At 41.3% G+C, this 16,818-nt stretch overlaps 1 protein-coding gene across 1 annotated transcript in view; it reads left to right on the forward strand.

Annotated features, from left to right (window-relative positions):
* CPS1 (carbamoyl-phosphate synthase 1) overlaps positions 1–16,818 on the forward strand; it is a 132,705-nt gene that overhangs the window by 46,034 nt on the left and 69,853 nt on the right. Inside the window, exons 16-21 of the mRNA XM_035138778.2 lie at positions 950–1,078; positions 5,281–5,425; positions 6,686–6,896; positions 7,599–7,797; positions 11,846–12,022; positions 14,291–14,409. Of these exons, the coding sequence (XP_034994669.1) occupies positions 950–1,078; positions 5,281–5,425; positions 6,686–6,896; positions 7,599–7,797; positions 11,846–12,022; positions 14,291–14,409 (980 nt within the window). The remainder of the gene's footprint in view (positions 1–949; positions 1,079–5,280; positions 5,426–6,685; positions 6,897–7,598; positions 7,798–11,845; positions 12,023–14,290; positions 14,410–16,818) is intronic.

Consider the following 16,818-nt stretch of genomic DNA (forward strand, 5'->3'; position numbering starts at 1 on the left):
GCTCCATAGAGTTTAAAGTAATATGGTAATAATTAATAGGTCAATAGAGTGTACATTTTGATGAGTGTTGGAAATTTTGGCTGTGAATTTTTGGGCAGATGGATTTGAAAGAATTGGCCACCTCTGCAGTCCACACCTCAAAATATTTCTCTCCTTGCACACCAACTGGCATCAGAAAGCTAAAACAATTCTTTTCAGTGCCTTAATATATGGAACAGGTTCATTGTACAGTCACCCTCTGTGTCAGCGGTGTTACCAGAAAAAGGGGGTTGGCACATACAGAGCTTTTCTAGAACAATTACTAAAAAGAAAAAATAAGAAGGTATCTGAAGGTATCTGAATAAGTGTGCATGCACACGAAAGTTCATACCTATGACAAACTTAGTTGGTTTCTGAGGTGCTACTGGAAGGACTTTATAAAAAATTTTGTTAAAAAGGGGGGGGGGGGGAAGACTTAAGTCCAAACTTGATTTTGATTTGTGGTAATTTCTCATTTCTACAGCTCTTCCCTACTTCTGCTAGTGATAATTTACACGTGAACATATCAGAGTTGAAAAACTGATGCGCAATCGCCTTCCCTCTTTAGTTCTGCAGAAGCAGGATTCCTTGGGTTGGTGAGGAGGGGTTGTAGTCCAAGCCACACCTTTGCTATAGATTTTAATGCTTAGTAGTCATTCCCTCTCCTCAGGAAATATTGGGAACTGAGCTGTGTGTGTGTGTGTTTGTATGTTTGGGACAGGATTCTTTTATCACCCTCAACAAAAATGTAATTCCCAGGATTTTTTTTGAGGAAACCAACCTACCTAGTATATTCTTCACATAACATTTAGCACAGTCCTGACCAGCACCTACGATTCTGTCTGTGTCACATTATGTTGTAATGTAGATGATACATACAGGTCTTTGTGATTGTTTTGGTCTTTTCTACTTGTTCTTATTTTTATCATAGACAGACGACGCTTTGGAAGCAGCAGAAAAGATTGGCTACCCAGTCATGATACGCTCTGCTTATGCCTTGGGTGGACTAGGATCAGGTTTATGTCATGACAAGGAGCAACTGCTAGATCTCAGTACCAAGGTATTTCTGTGGGAGTTGTGTCAACATCTGCTGCCCACAAGGGGAGCCATTCCCTGGGGGATGAAAGCTCAGGGTGGTAAAATCCAAGCAGGGAAGAGGTGCAGCCAGGTCTTGGTAGATAGGGAGGCAAGACAGTAGAACATTCAGTCCAAGTCCAGAGTCAGCAAGTTCGGTCACTGCACTGTGGGCACTACAGACAAGACGACTTAACCATTATGGCCTCAAGTCAGCAAAGCACTAACTTGAAATATTGCTCCAGCACTAGCCTGTTGCTTACTGAGGGCTGAAATAATCCTGCGTAATGATGGCATAGCTGCCAAGTTTTCCCTTTTCTCGTGAGGAAGCCTATTCAGCATAAGGGAAAATCCCTTAAAAAAAGGGATAACTTGGCAGCTATGAATGATGGGTGTCCCAGACCTCCCCTCCTCAGAGCTGCTCTGTTCTCAGGCTCTTGGTTAAAGAGGCTGCCCCGTGGGATGTTGTTTTTTTAACAGTAACTTTTTTATTCAGGAAAAATACAATGCCCCTTCCCATAAATAGGAATATATACCTGCAAATTGTAACACTGAAAACAAAAACATAAAGTTTGCAATTATTCTAAAATAAAATAAACAAAGATCATCTCTGACTAAACATATCTGCTGGTTTTCTAAAATAATTTGTAGAAAAACAGCTTGTTAGCAATGCAACATCACATAATCCAGTCTGGTCTGCCCCCAGCATGCTGTTATAGACCATTTAACCACCATTAGCAAATTCAGCACCAAATGGAGATTGTCCATTTCCATATTGTTTTGTAAAGGACCCAGTGATTTTTCTTGGGGGGTGTGTGTGTGTGTGGTGGTATCAGCAGGTGTAAGGGGAAGAGAATATAGGGATCCTCCTCCCCTCATCAGAAGCAGCTCCTCCACAAGCAGCGATAGCAGCGAGAACACTCAAGAGTCCAGTCAGGAAGTGGAGAGAGGGGGCCAGGGCTCTGGCAGCATGGGAGAGCCCTTGCTACACAGGAGAGAGGAAGAGAAAGAGGGGGAAAGGGGGGGGGAGAAGGAAAACATGGAGCGTAGACCCTTTTCCCCTCCGGTTCCGGAATTACGCAGGAGAAGGAGGGGAAAGAGATTTGCTGCCCCAAGACTCTTATGTTGGAGGAGGTCCAGGGGCGGTCCAGTGCCAGATTCTGCATCGGACTGAGCAGACATGTTGTACATACCCAGCTCACTGTAAATAGCCTGCACTAAATAAAAGCTGCTGAAAGACAAGCATGCGGAGCGTAATTACTCTAGAGTAGTCACAAGAACCTCTGACAGCAGGCAATCAATATACAGAGATTTTGCAAATCTTAACTGGAATTTATTTCCAGTATTACTGAATGATAGGGCAAGACCATAAAATATCCAGATGGCCTGGGTCTTCAACTGAATTAATAATACTATTGATTAATAACACGATGCCGCACCGTGTTCTTGAGGTATGTTATTTGCTAGGGCTGTAAGATCTTCTGCTGCCTCTGGGACCAGTGAAGGTTGGATCCTCTGAGATGAGGGAATATATGGGGAGCGGAATATATTGGTGTCTGAGAATGTGAGCAAGGAAACCTTCTCAGCAGCTGTAGTATTGTGCCCCCTTTTCTCCCTCATCTTCCATCTGTGAAAATCTTTGTGTCAATGGCAGAAATCCTCCCTGGAGGGGAACTTGACTATCCTTAATATACCATCACTATGCTGGTGTAAAGTTTACAGGTCCTGAACCATGACACAACCTGGCTGCCAGGGCAGCGAATAGTAAAAGCTGGTATTTGTGGCATCATTGCTTCTATTCCGTCCATCTGGGTCTCGGATCCAGAGGCCATTGCTCTTAACTTTAATCTGGGCCACAGTTGGGCTGGAATACACAAACCCAATAAAAGCCTTCTCCCCCTGTTTAGGGAGGTGAAAAATTACTACTGGGATAGCAGACTCTTCTAAATAATTGCTGCCAAGTGTTTCCTGTTCCTTGTCACAGTATTGACAATACTGCCTGCTTTCCCTCTCTCGTAATTTATTTATTCTAGACATTTGCATCTCGTTCTTCAGTGAACAAGTCTCCTAGAACAGCTTACATAAAAAATAGTAGTCAAAAAACAACAAAGCAGAACAGCTGGTCGTAGAAGAATGAAGCATCACAGCAAAGAACTGTAAAAGGTTTTCTTAAGCATAAAACCCAACTTAATGGTTAAAAGCCCTGGGCATTTTTTTAAAAAATTAAGTTATCAACCAGAGCTGAAAAGAAAATATAGATGGTGCAAGATGAGTGGGTGGGATGGAGTGCTGCAACTGAAAAGACCCTGTCTAGTCACCACGCTTCAGTCACAAACACTAGAGCTTGTAGAGGTGCAGGCGAAAAAGAAGGAAGGCTAGTGTAAAGTTTCAACAGCATGAAATGCTTAATGAACAAAGAAAGCAAATATATTTTACTGCTGGATTCAGGAAGGAAAGCACAGCATAGCTACCCCCTGAGCGTCTAGCTCACCAAGAAACACCCCCAAACTATCTTATCAATAAAACTGCCCAATCTTAGCCAAGTCAACAGCATATGAAGATGACACTGTTTCAAGATTCTACAGCCTGTGGCTTTTTCTCTTCTAAGGGGGAAGGGAAAAAAACCTCCTGAGTCTCTTTAATGCTCCATCTTCGTGTTGCTTGCTCTTGAGTTTGGTAATGTGAATGATTAAAGTGAAATTGTCAGAAATGGACCTTAATATGTGCAAATAGTTCAGCAACTTGGGTCAAATACAATAGTGTAATTTTTATTTTGTTCTCAAAAGATAAGTCAGGGAGGGAGAAAATGGAGCACGGTTCAGTGCTCCATTGGACTGAGATATAGCAATGCACCAAGAGCAGGACAGAATAAAGTGGCCAGCTGGAGATTTCTGGGAATCTCAACTGGGCAGTAAGGTGATGTTTTGTCTTCAGCACCTGGTCTCCAGAGGTATCCTGTCCATGAATAGTGAGGCTCTATTTAGCTCTTATGCCTGGTAGACCGCACCTCCCTGATTTTTTTCCACCCCTTGTTTAAAGCACACCTAAATTAGTAGCTATCTCCATATCTTGCAGGAGTGAAGTTTAATTGCCAAATTTACTTTCAGGTTCCTAATGCTATGCCTGAAAAACAGAGAGCAATGCTGAGCTTAACAAAACCCAGAGGATCAGCTTAATGTCTGTTCTCAGAATCTTCTTTTTTAGGGTGGTATATGTTGCTTTTGCTTCACTGATATCAGTGGATCTCTTGTGGACATATGGCCAATTATCACTTTAATAGGAAGCAATTATGCTCTTTACTAAGCCAGTGTGCTATATAGCCATATGTTCCATAAAAAAAATATCTAAATTTAGGATCCAATAATGCAAGGGACAGAAATTTCTCCCCCCACCACCATATGCATCACAAGTTTCCTCCGCTCCCCACTTGGCTATTCCTTTCCCAGTGTCCCTTAAAATTTCCTCTCCATCATAATGAGATAGCAAATGATGACTAATATATGCTTGGTAATTATTTTAGTAGAGTAGTTGGTTCACTTGTTTAGGCCATAAATTATTGCACAATTACCGTTTTGGAAAAATGACAAACACAGATGCACATTAATTTCTCATTAAAACAATCCACTACATCAGTTTCAACACATTTATGCTGTACACATACTGCCACAAAAGCAAAGGTAGCAACTTTTCCTATGACATCACACTCCAAATTAGCAAGAGAAAATTCAGCTCTTTGCTGAGTTGATCAACGAGTAATAGTCTCTTCATATTTGTACCTCTTCTCCTTTGCAATGAAGCAGCTCAGCAGACATTAGGGAGGGTGTCCTTTACAATGTCCGCCTACAAATATAATCTTATGAAATTTCTCTTAAATCAGCCATTCAGAACGACCAATGGCATCTGCTTGAAGACCGTATTGGAGGAGGTCAGGGTCTTCCTAATACCGAACCAAGTAATATATATTAAATCACTCTCATAACATTTACACAAGGGAATGATTTTACTTTTTTAAGCAGAGACAAATCCTTTTGCACTGACAATTTTTTACTTTGTTTTTAATTGCACCGAGGCAGGAACTACTATTATACCAGCAAAATATTGCTGTACAAATATCAGTCTCCTGATAGTTCAGCTTACACACTTAACAAACATTTCCTTTTTAAAATCTGTCTTCCTGTAACAATCAAGGCATTTGCAATGACCAATCAAATTCTTGTGGAGAAATCTGTGGCAGGATGGAAAGAAATTGAGTATGAAGTTGTGAGAGATGCAGCTGACAACTGTATCACCGTTTGCAATATGGAAAATGTCGATGCAATGGGAGTCCATACAGGTAGGTTCACAATTTTCCTTGAACTAAATACTTTGGAAAGAAAATTGATTGATGCAATCAGAGAGCTGTAGAGTTATGTGGGACCAAGGTGTTGACCGCACTGTTCAAAGGGAGGAACACCTGTATTCACATCATAGCCTCCAGCCAATACAGTTCAGTTACAATGCATCATAAGTTAAGAGAAGTTGAAGTCAGGGTCCATTATCCAACTGGGCCAGTCATATTAAGGTCACTGTATAAAGTAGTCCCATCGTGACACTCCTGCTAATAAGATCTTATGATGACCCCATGCATTATGTGACAATGTGAAGTTGGGTCTCTTATGCCAGTGGAGCCGTGGCCCTGGGCACACAATTTTGAGGGGACACGAGCCAGCTGTCCCCATGCAAATAAATTAAAGACCAACTGATAGCCTAACCCTGTGCACATTTACTCAGAAGAAGGTATCACTGAGTTCAATGGGACTTAACTCCCATCTAAATGCACATAGGAATATGGCCTGAGTTGTTCAGGTTCCTGTGAGTTATAGGACATGTCTAATGATCCACAAGAGGTACAACATCTTGTTCAGAACTTGCAATATGAGAGATTACACAACCTTTATAGACACTGTGTCTCATAGCAGAAAGTCATATGTGAGATCTTTCTGGGGTTCATAACATAAAATAACCTAGGATATCTATTAAAAAAATGAATTAAACATTGGTCTGCTGCTCAAGCATAATTGGCAGACCCTTACCAATAAAGAATGCAAATGCTTGTGATGCACAAATGTCGGAAAATATGTGGAATTCAATATAGGCTGAAAACCGTTATAGGCTTGAAAGGATGCCTGTCTTTGAAATACGGAAAATTTCAGCATTTCTGCTTAACATTTTATTATCGTATTTATCTTAGATTTAATTAAATTATATACAATGGGTAATTCAGCATGCAGTCCTAAACATACTTACCAGAGTGAAGCCTAGTGGCTTATGGATATATGGGTTGGATTGGGTTCTCGGTCTAATTAGAATATATATGATCACTTATATATAAAGCCTTTTTCGTGTCCTGTAATTTGTACTCTACTCAGTGCAGTGGATGAGCTGTGTCTGTACCATAGGATCTCCAGGTAGGGATGGTAAAGACCCCCTTCTGAAACTCTGGAGAGTTGCTGTAGGGCAGTGCCAGAGGAACCAATTGGTTTGACTCAGCACAAGACAGCTTCCTGTGTTGCTATAACTTGAGACCATCGGCACTTTTTGCTTTGACTTGCAGGTGATTCTATAGTAGTGGCTCCCAGCCAGACACTCTCAAATGAAGAGTTGCAGATGTTACGGGAATCGACCATCAAGGTTGTCCGCCACTTGAACATTGTAGGGGAGTGTAACATCCAGTATGCCTTGCATCCTACCTCCCTGGAGTACTGCATAATTGAAGTGAATGCTCGGCTTTCTAGAAGCTCTGCTTTGGCATCTAAGGCCACAGGGTAAGGCAAAAAACAGTCCTGGGAGAAGAGCTAAACTGGGTGCGTGATGCAAGGGAAAAATTTGGAAATATAAAAAATTGTTGGTTAGATAAGCCCAAAAGCTCTTCTTCAAAGAATACCTCCAACTTGTGTTTGTTATTGCAAATTTCTATGAACTCTTCACAGTTTTAAAGAAAATGGCAGCGCTAGTTGCCTTTGACCTGTTGGATAAATCATAGTTCACCAGCACCCTGAGTTAGCTCTTTTCAGTGGTGATAAAAAGCAGAAGCACCTCCACATAATTTACCGTGTATGAAGTGCATTCTTTAAAAATGCTTTTAATCATATTCATACTAGCTCAACTATATTCGTAAGCTGCTTTATGAAGCTTCCCCCCCCCCGCAACCTTGTAAAGTATAAATGCTATCCTAAAATAAGAGTAACAGGGCCCAGCCCATCATTTTTTAACCCAAACCACTTATGGGTCCAATATCAGGCCCCTGGTTCAGCAATAGCTGTGCTGTGCTCACTTGTTAAGGCACAGGATGGGGTAGAATGGGGATCCTTTCCCAGTCAGCTCTACACCACTTCTGTACCGTATGAATGACTGATGGCTTCCTAAGGTCTCTTCAGGCCAGACTTCTGGAGGATTAAGCATCTTCTCGGGATTTGCAGGTTTTCCTTTGCCAATTTGAAAATGTCTCACTTTGCTCTCGATGCTAGGTACCCTTTGGCTTTTATTGCGGCCAAAATAGCTCTTGGGATCCCCTTGCTAGAAATCGAGAATGCAGTATCAGGAAAGACAACTGCCTGCTTTGAGCCTAGCCTGGACTACATAGTAACCAAGGTACCCCGCTGGGACCTCGACCGCTTTCAGGGAGCATCCCGCCAGATCGGTAGCTCAATGAAGAGTGTGGGTGAGGTGAGTCTGAGGATTATTCCCCCCCCTCAAAAAGTGTCCTTAAACCCATAAATGATTCGTAAGTCGAAGCAACCCTATCTAAAAATTCGTAAGTAGAAAAAATCCTATCTAAACCGCATCCAAGATGGCGGACGGAGCTCCATTCGTAAGTAGAAACATTTGTAAGTAGAGTTATTCGTAAGTAGAGGTACCACTGTACTTTGCATTTATATTGCACTTCAGAGCATTTCCTCTACATTTTCCTGTTGCAAAGCAGTTAGTATTATTCTCACCATATTTTCGAGAGGGGACTGAGGCTCAGAGTGGCATGCCTAAGGCCACCTAGGGAGCTCAAGGCAGAGGTAAGGTAAGCTTGGGGTTTCCTGATTTATAGCTCAGCTTCCGTGCCACTACTATATACCTCGCCAATAGTCCCAATACCTTTTATATACATGGCACCATCTGCATTGTATATATGTTATCCCTCCAAAGAATCCGGTGAGGGTAAAGAGAATTATCTTCCAGAGATCTATTGATAGTCCCTTCCAAGAACTGCCTTTCCCAGATTCCCTAGGAATCAGGCTTTAGCATATAATATAGGCATTGTGTCAAATAGTACCTTTGAGCATCTGTAATGCTGTTTCTACTGTGTTGTTAACGCACGGTAGAAAGCAGAAGAGAAATGGAATGGAAGAGAAATGATAGTTTATGCAGTTGCACCACAGAGCAATTTTGGGGGAAAGCCAGTTTAAGCCTTATGTATAGAACTGTATGGAATTGGTTCTGTCATGGCGAATGGTGAGACGGCAGAGACAGGAGAAGGAATTTCTTCTGTGTTCTGTTTCACCTGGGATGCTACATAAGCATCTTAAAATCTTAGGGCATGTACTTTCCACAGTGTCTAATTTCAGTGCAAAGGACAGTGCACCTACAGGAAAACAACATTCCCCAGGATAACCAGCACCTCCTGCAATTCTCCTGCAGCACCCCAGATGGCAATATAGCCTTCTGCTGCTGCAACCAGACCATGCAAGAGAGAGGAGGGAGCAGCGGGGATGAAAGGACTCCCAGGCTGCACTGTGCTCTTGGTAATGCCATTAGGAATGTAATAGCATCCAAACTGGACTTGGAATAAACTAAGCTATTTTTGAATCTTTTTTGGACATTGCTTGGCTTGTTACGCCTAGTTCCTAATTGAATTTGGGTGGATGTCCTGAGCTAACCGTATACCAGCTTTCATCTTTCTGTCTCTTTGTGAAGTTTGTTGATTTTAATACCCCTCCTGAGCGAGTCAGTGAGGCGCAGGTTTCTGCATATATTTTCTCCTTTTAAATTACTGTTTACAGCTGTGAGATGCATGCATAGGGAAAGCTCTAAATATTAATAACTGAACTGAAAAATCAAAAGCTGGCATCTGCAGTTCTTTGTAATACATCAAGTTGCATTTCCACAGACAATTTTTCTTTTGGAATTAATAGGATAATTTTGGACAGGTCTTTGTATTATAAAGGTGGTGAAAAAGAGCCTGACATTTAAAATCTTAATTTAAGACTGTCTGGAACAGTATTGACACCTTCATCTCCTAAGTTTCAAGAGGAATGGAATGAGGCAAAATGGGTAAATCATGCAGCTAATTACCTAATTACCCATCAGCTACCCAAAGTACAATAATTAACAATATATTTGCTGCTTGTCTTGCTTTTTTCCAAATATTTTTCAAATACAGTTTCTCTTTGGCTAAGTTATTTTGACATCTGAGAGCGTGTTCAGAACATTAGTTATTTTTCCTTCTCTTTCTTCCCTCCCTCCATAGCAAATTATAATCTTTATCATTCCTTTATTTATTTATGAGTTTATTTTATTTAACAAAATTAATATACCCTTTGATTGAAAGAAACCTAAGTATTTAACAAGAAAAGCAATTCCTCTAAGCAGTTATAGAACCCTTGAATAATTGTTTATCCTAAAAATCACTATTTTGATCATTGTTGGGTTTTAAAACCTAAGGTTTGTAGCCATCTAAGCTATATTTTGGGTTGACCCGTAGAAATTAATGATCCTAAATTACCCACATCCATTCATTTTAATGGATCTTCTGAGAGTGTAACTTAGTTGGCGACAGGCCAGACGTATGCATATCGCGTGTGAGATGTTGTGTGAGCAACTTGTATCATGTGTGCGCGTACATGACATCATGTGAGCCCCTTTCCAACAAAGATTGATGGGGCCAGAGAGACATCGGCCCCCTAAGTTGACATGCCTGCTAAAAGCCTAAGTGTGAATAACATGTATGGATTCAAAAAGAGAGTTGTTTCACAAGCTTATTTATTTATTTAATAGGTTTATATTTGCTTTTTTGAGAAACCTCCACAAAGCAGCTTAGAACTGTATCTAAAATCACAATATTACAAAGATAAAAACTCATCCCATCATAATTAATCTATCTAGAAAACCCAACAAAACAAGAGTAAAACCCAAGAGGCTCACACTTTTAAATAATAATAATAATAATAATAATAATAATAATAATAATAATAAATATACTCCTTTCTCCTTTCTCCACAGCTTTACAGTGGATTAAATGTCACTTAAAAGAGCTTTCAACTCTAAAAACCCAAGGGGCAGCAGCAGAGCAAGCCAATTGGGCGCCAGGGGCGGGGCAGGACACTCTGCAGGGCCTCTGAGGAGTCTGCCTGCCTCCCCCCACTCAGCCGCCCCACAGCTGGAATGGAGTTGGGCAGATGGTGCCATCCAAGATTTGGACTCATTGTTTTTTTTGTCCTCCATTTTATTACAGCTCTCTGACAGCTGCAGTAAGATGGATCCATGTTAAGGCAATTCACTTAATGAACATTTAAATAAACCTAAAACAATGCTTTCTAGGAACAGAAAAAGCTCACTGTTGCTTTCCAGTAAGGTTGAATTTTGACCAAGTGTCACTGGTGGAATCTACACGCATATAAAAAGCACTGTGAAAATGCTTTTTAAAAAAAATGTTTTGAAAAATACATTGAATTTTGCATAGCTCACTGTGGCCATATAGTGTCACATTTGTGTACTGCATTTTACAACGCATTTAAAATGTTTTATTTGCAGCTGTTTAGATGAGTCAACTGAATATGCAAAAAATTAGCATTATCAACAATACATCTCCAGCAAATTTTAGGAAACTGGCAGATTTGCTGATATATGCATAGTTCCACTGATGTATAAGATTTTTGTTGTGGCAGTCTCCTTTTTAGCTTTAGGGGTCAGGGAATGTACAGTTGAAAAGGCTTTCTTTTGAGGATTAAAAAGCAAGGCAATTTATGCATAGTCTGCTGTGTTTTTAATTATTTCAGTATTGGTTTTTTTTAAAAAAAAAATGCTTGGATTGTTTCATTGGGTTTGTAAGCTGCCTCAACCAGAGAATGAGTGAGGATATGTATAATTGAATGAATACAGCATGCAATATGCAGAAGAGACAGGAGTACAATTGACAGTGGAGCTGCTCTTTTGGGCGTGAAAGTGTTTAGTTTATACATTAAACAGTGATCTACTTTTTAAAGCATGTGTTGGCCCTCCAGATGTCCCTGAACTACAATTCCCATCATCCTTGGACGTTGACCCTTGCTTGCTGGCGGCTGATGGGAGTTGTAGTTCAGCAACATCTGGAGACTCAAAGCTCCTCACACCTGTTTTAAAGCAAGGGTGGGTAATCTGGGGCCCTCCAGATGTTGTTGGAATTCAACTTCCATCAGCCCCAGCCACTGCGGCCAACAGTCTGCTTGACGGGCGTTGTAGTTTGGCAACATGTGGAGCTCTCCCATTCCTGTTACAAAAGGTAGATGTTCCATGGCTCCCTCTTGTGGCAGCTTTACACCCTGCTGTGGTGTCCTGTTGCACAAATTTCTTCTGTGCTATTAACTCTTTTCCATAGAAGTTTCAGCCTGATGTTTTCCCTTAAGGTATTCTTGTAGCGGGAGCCCAAATGGTTCTCTTCTTGCCTTGACGGAGGAGTCTGGGAAATTCTGGGGCAGAGAGATGGCTTCTTCTATGCATATCAGTCAAATGAATTTCCTTGCCGCAGGTTATGGCTATCGGGCGAACGTTCGAAGAGAGCTTTCAGAAGGCCTTAAGGATGTGCCACCCCTCCGTTGATGGCTTCGCGGCAAGTCTGCCAATGAACCAAGAGTGGCCTGCCAACGTGGACCTCAGGAAGGAGCTGGCCGAAGCCTCCAGCACACGGGTGTTTGCTATGGCCAAGGTATTGTTGTAGAAAGATTGGACCTCATCTGCCCTGTAGACATTCCCCCCCCCCCCGCCCAATTCCTTACCCATGATTGGTGATTTTGCAGTGATCAGCTTACCTGATTATTACCAGCCAGATTTTCTCATCAGATTACAAATTAAGAAAGAGATCAGCACTTTGTGCTTCCATGCCATGTGGTCCTTATGTTTGGGGTGGTGGATATTAAGTACTGTTGGAGCAAAAATAGAAGTGCCTGGTGAACCCAAGGCACAAAATTACCTTGACATTTTCTGTGGTGACATATTCCAACACTTTGTTCTCTAATTTGCTGTGTAAGAAAGGGGGTCATTGACATAAGTAGACATTGTGGCAGCCTTACATGAAATCTTCCCTATTAAGAGGCAGGATCTAATTGCTTCACAGAAACATGAATTGGCAATAATTTATCTCAGATTCCCTACTTTATTGCACAAGTCTTTTTCTGGTCTCATTCCTAATATTCTTCAGTATGAGAAGGGTAGATATTGATTATTCTAGAATACAAAATTATATAAATCAGTACCCTAGTTCCTTTAATAATAATAATAATAATAATAATAATCCAGCTTTCTTTACTTGCTAAAATATAGTTCATACAGCTGGCAGCGTGCTGGTCAGTAGTCCCTAAACATTGTTCTGACACCTGGAGCATGAACAATTTATTGGTATTAGTGCAAAGCCTACATTAAGTCATGTTGCAGGTCCTGTCAAAAGTCCTTTTTAAAGAAGAGTTTGGATTTGATATCCCGCTTCATCATTACCCGAAGGAGTCTCAAAGCGGCTAACATTCTCCTTTCCCTTCCTCGCCCACAACAAACACTCTGTGAGGTGAGTGGGGCTGAGAGACTTCAGAGAAGTGTGACTAGCCCAAGGTCACCCAGCAGCTGCATGTGGAGGAGCAGAGACGCAAACCCGGTTCCCCAGATTACAAGTCTACCACTCTTAACCACTACACCTCACTGGAGGGAAACCTCCATTTCCCTCCTCAAGAAGCGTCATTTATTTTTGTTGGATTGAAAAGTATTATGACTATTTGCATTTGAAAACCAAATGCAATGAAGAAATCCAGGCAAGGACCCTTTGAGCCAAAATAGCTGTCTGTATCCAGAAAGGACGAGCAGTACTGCTTGAAGTAGCAGTTCAAGGGGGAGGCGAAGCACTCAAAGCTCATGCCAAAGAGATTGTGCAGGGCTACCTGGCACAGATTTTCAACCAACCATATAACCCATGAACAAACTGTTTCTTAGTCCATGAATTGCACCTGCCTTCTCCACTATGGAGACTTTTATGTTGGACAAAAGACGTTTGGTATAAATTATTTTCTTTACTTCAGAAGGAAACAGAAGCCTGCATAAATATAGAAGCTTTCATGTGAATAGACATACCAATGTCAGCTGCAGGTATCAAGAGGAATGTTGTAGATATTCTGCATTAGACAATAAGGCTTCTACGGAGCCCTGTGCAATATAGCAGCAGGGTTTTCAAACTTTCTGTTTGCAAAGAGACTCTTCTGCTGCCAAGGAGTGTGGTGGAGTCTCCTTCTTTGGAGGTCTTTAAGCAGAGGCTTGACAGCCATCTGTCAGGAATGCTTTGATGGTGTTTCCTGCTTGGCAGGGGGTTGGACTGGATGGCCCTTGTGGTCTCTTCCAACTCTATGATTCTATGATTCTATGATTCTATTCACTCCTCTGCCAACCCATTGACTAGGAGAATCCCTGCATGCTCTACTACAGAAGGGCAGAGGAACCGATCAAGGAACAGCTCAGGGAAGCTCTTGAGCTTTGGGAGCAAGAGAAATGTAAACTTGTAAACAGTTTGTTCTGGTGTCCAGGACAGCCACAATTTTAAATAGGCACTCAAAAGTGGTATGTGAAGAAGTGTGCATGCACACGAAAACTCATACCAATAACAATCTTAGTTGGTCTCTAAGGTGCTACTAGAAGGATTTTTTTTTTCTTCGACTACGGCAGACCAACACAGCTACCTACCTGTAACTCAAAGGGACATTAAGCATAAAAGTGCTTTTCAGTAAGTGAAAACAACAGAAAAATTCAGAGCATTGTTTTAGTTTGTGACTTACAGAGCCCATCCAAACTGCTGTTGGAAGTCACACTCCTTTAGCCCCTTCTCAGATGGGCCAAGGTGGGGAATATACCTAGTATATATTTTCAACTAATCATATACTCATGAACAAACCAGTTCTTTGTCCATGAACTGTAACTGATCAGTACCTCTTTCCGGCAGGCCTTGAATGACAACAACCCTGTAGACTATATCCATAAACTTACAGCCATTGATAAATGGTTCATCTATAAAATGCATGATATTGTGAAAATGGAGAAGAGCTTGAAAAGTCTTAATAGGTAAGACCGCCAAATTCCTTTCCCTTAAAGCTCACTTAGCATATTATTCACATGCTTATCCCAACGCTTCAGTGCTTGCTTCACCATATGCTTGTGCAGATGCAACAAAGATTTCCAGTTACAGTACTTCTACATATTCATTTTTTTAACATTTGAACTAGCGAGATGCCCACCAGTGCTGGGCATGTATACCAGAATAAGGTAATAGAGGTAGTCTGTAGCTTTGAAGGTAGGCTGAGTTGCATCCTGTCTCTTCCCAGCTTGCTGTTCCCTATCTTTCCATCCCCCTTGGCACCAACTTCTTTCCTCCTCCTGCCTCATCTTCTGCTTCATTTCCTCCACTGCCTCGTCTGAACTCTGGGTTGCATTCATTTGTGTTCTCGGACAGTACCTGCGCTGGCATCGTTGGGCACTGGTTGAGGTCTGCACCTCAGGAGGGGCCCCTGTGTAGGTCTTCAGAATCTCCTGGACCTGCTTCTCCTCTTCTTCTTTGCTAAGCTTCCCCCACTTCTCTTGGCCTCACCATCCAGGCAGTGTCCCCACCCAATTCTGGAACTTACACTGTTGGTTCTTTATCTCCATATTCCTTCTGAACCTATTCCTTGTTTCCGTGTCAGCCTTTGCGCCTTTATGAACCGTGTTGGTTGCTAACAAGTAAATAGGTTTGAGATGCACTGTGAATGGGTAAAATGAATATTTTGAAAGTTTTGCAAAATGAAAAATGAGGGGAGTAAACATGTTTAATAAATAATACCATCACATATGCCAATCTAATAAATATTTATTGCTTGTAGCCATAGGCCATTGCAAATATAGTAAAATGCCTATTAGCACAGACATAAAACATGGATACATTCCATTTAAAATGCAATCAAAAATAAAATAAACTTTAAAACTTCCTGGGATTACTGTTAGATTTAGCTTGCTCAAATTATAAAAAAAGCCACTTTTACAAACTGTTGACATTTGGTTCAAGATTCTCACTTGGATTTTCTTCACTTCAGTTGCAAACTGTGCAACTTAATAGGATATATACAAGATAAAATAGCCTTTTCCTTCTATGACAGCCATACAGTGGGCAGTGCAATAAATAATGGACTAAATTGTTAATACAACCATTTCCACAGGTGCACTATCTGTTTCTTATAGGGATAGGATGGCATCTGTCATTCGAAGAAGCAGATGGCATCTGTTGAGATCTTACTGTATTGGCCCGAATATAAGCCACATCCGCAAATAAGCCGGACCTTTAAAATTCAGGGCTTATTTGCCCTCACAGCTCTACTGCCCTGAACATGGGGGGGGGGGTGCTCACTTCCAAGCGCGCTGCGTGCCCACCCTAATGACACTACCGCCTTTCAGCACTCCAGAGGCTTGGGAGTGGTGGGAGGGTGGCCGCCGTCATCCTGGAGCCTCTTGGTGGCAGGGGGAGGTTCTAGGGGGGGGTAAGTGGGGGAGGTGGGAAGAAGTCTAATTATAAAAAGGACCACCCGATTGTCCATTCACTCTGGGACCTTCTCGTGGCAGGAGGAGGCCTGGGGATGGGGGGATAGGAGAAGGTGGATAATAAGTTAAAAAGAAAAAAGAGCAGAATGTTTTAGAAATATGAATAGCTTAAAATAATAGTTGGTTAGATGATAAGGGTTAAAATTTGGATATATGAAAACTGCTAAGGATAAAAATGAATTTAAAAATGAAAATCAGAAGGGTGGGATTTGAGGAAGTCCTCAAGACAATGTTAAGTAAAATATGAGGTTAAAAAATATTATGTTTGTTTGTATCTTGTTTAAGTGTTTCTTATGTTATTTTTTAATCATTCTGTGTATTGTTTAGGATTTTTGTTTTGTGATGTATTTGTTTTGTTTTGTTTCTGTTTTGTTTCTGTTTCTGTTGTATGATGTCTTACTATAAAATGAATAAAAATTATTTTGAAAAAACCCCCACTGAATATTATCAATCCCTTCCGTATCAGGAGATAAGCGGCCTTTCCCAATCTGCTGATTAAAAATGGGTTGAAAGCCAAGCATGGCCACATACTGTACTCTGTAGGAAGAGAATACAGATTCATTTTGTCCTAGCAGTTTTCCACCCATTCCCACCAATCTCAGTTGTTCATGCCAACACTTCTCTGGGAGTCTCAAGTCGGCCATTTAATGTAGTCTGCACCGACACTGGATCATGCTTTTGTTAACTCGCAATTCAGTAGAGGGCAAACCTTTCTCTGCTCTCAGCAAACCTGCTGGTGTACCTGGATATCAAGCAACTAATTGCCTTAAGAACCCATTTTGGAGTTTTTCCAATGAAGTGACATTGCCGTCACCCTAGTTCTCAGGCTCATAGCACATTTGGGTGAATGCTTTCCTAAGAAATATTTTTAGAACGGGCTGTGGCATTTGTCTGCCTTCAGAA

This window comes from Zootoca vivipara, chromosome 1, assembly GCF_963506605.1.
Source record: "Zootoca vivipara chromosome 1, rZooViv1.1, whole genome shotgun sequence".
NCBI classification, from domain to species: domain Eukaryota; kingdom Metazoa; phylum Chordata; class Lepidosauria; order Squamata; family Lacertidae; genus Zootoca; species Zootoca vivipara.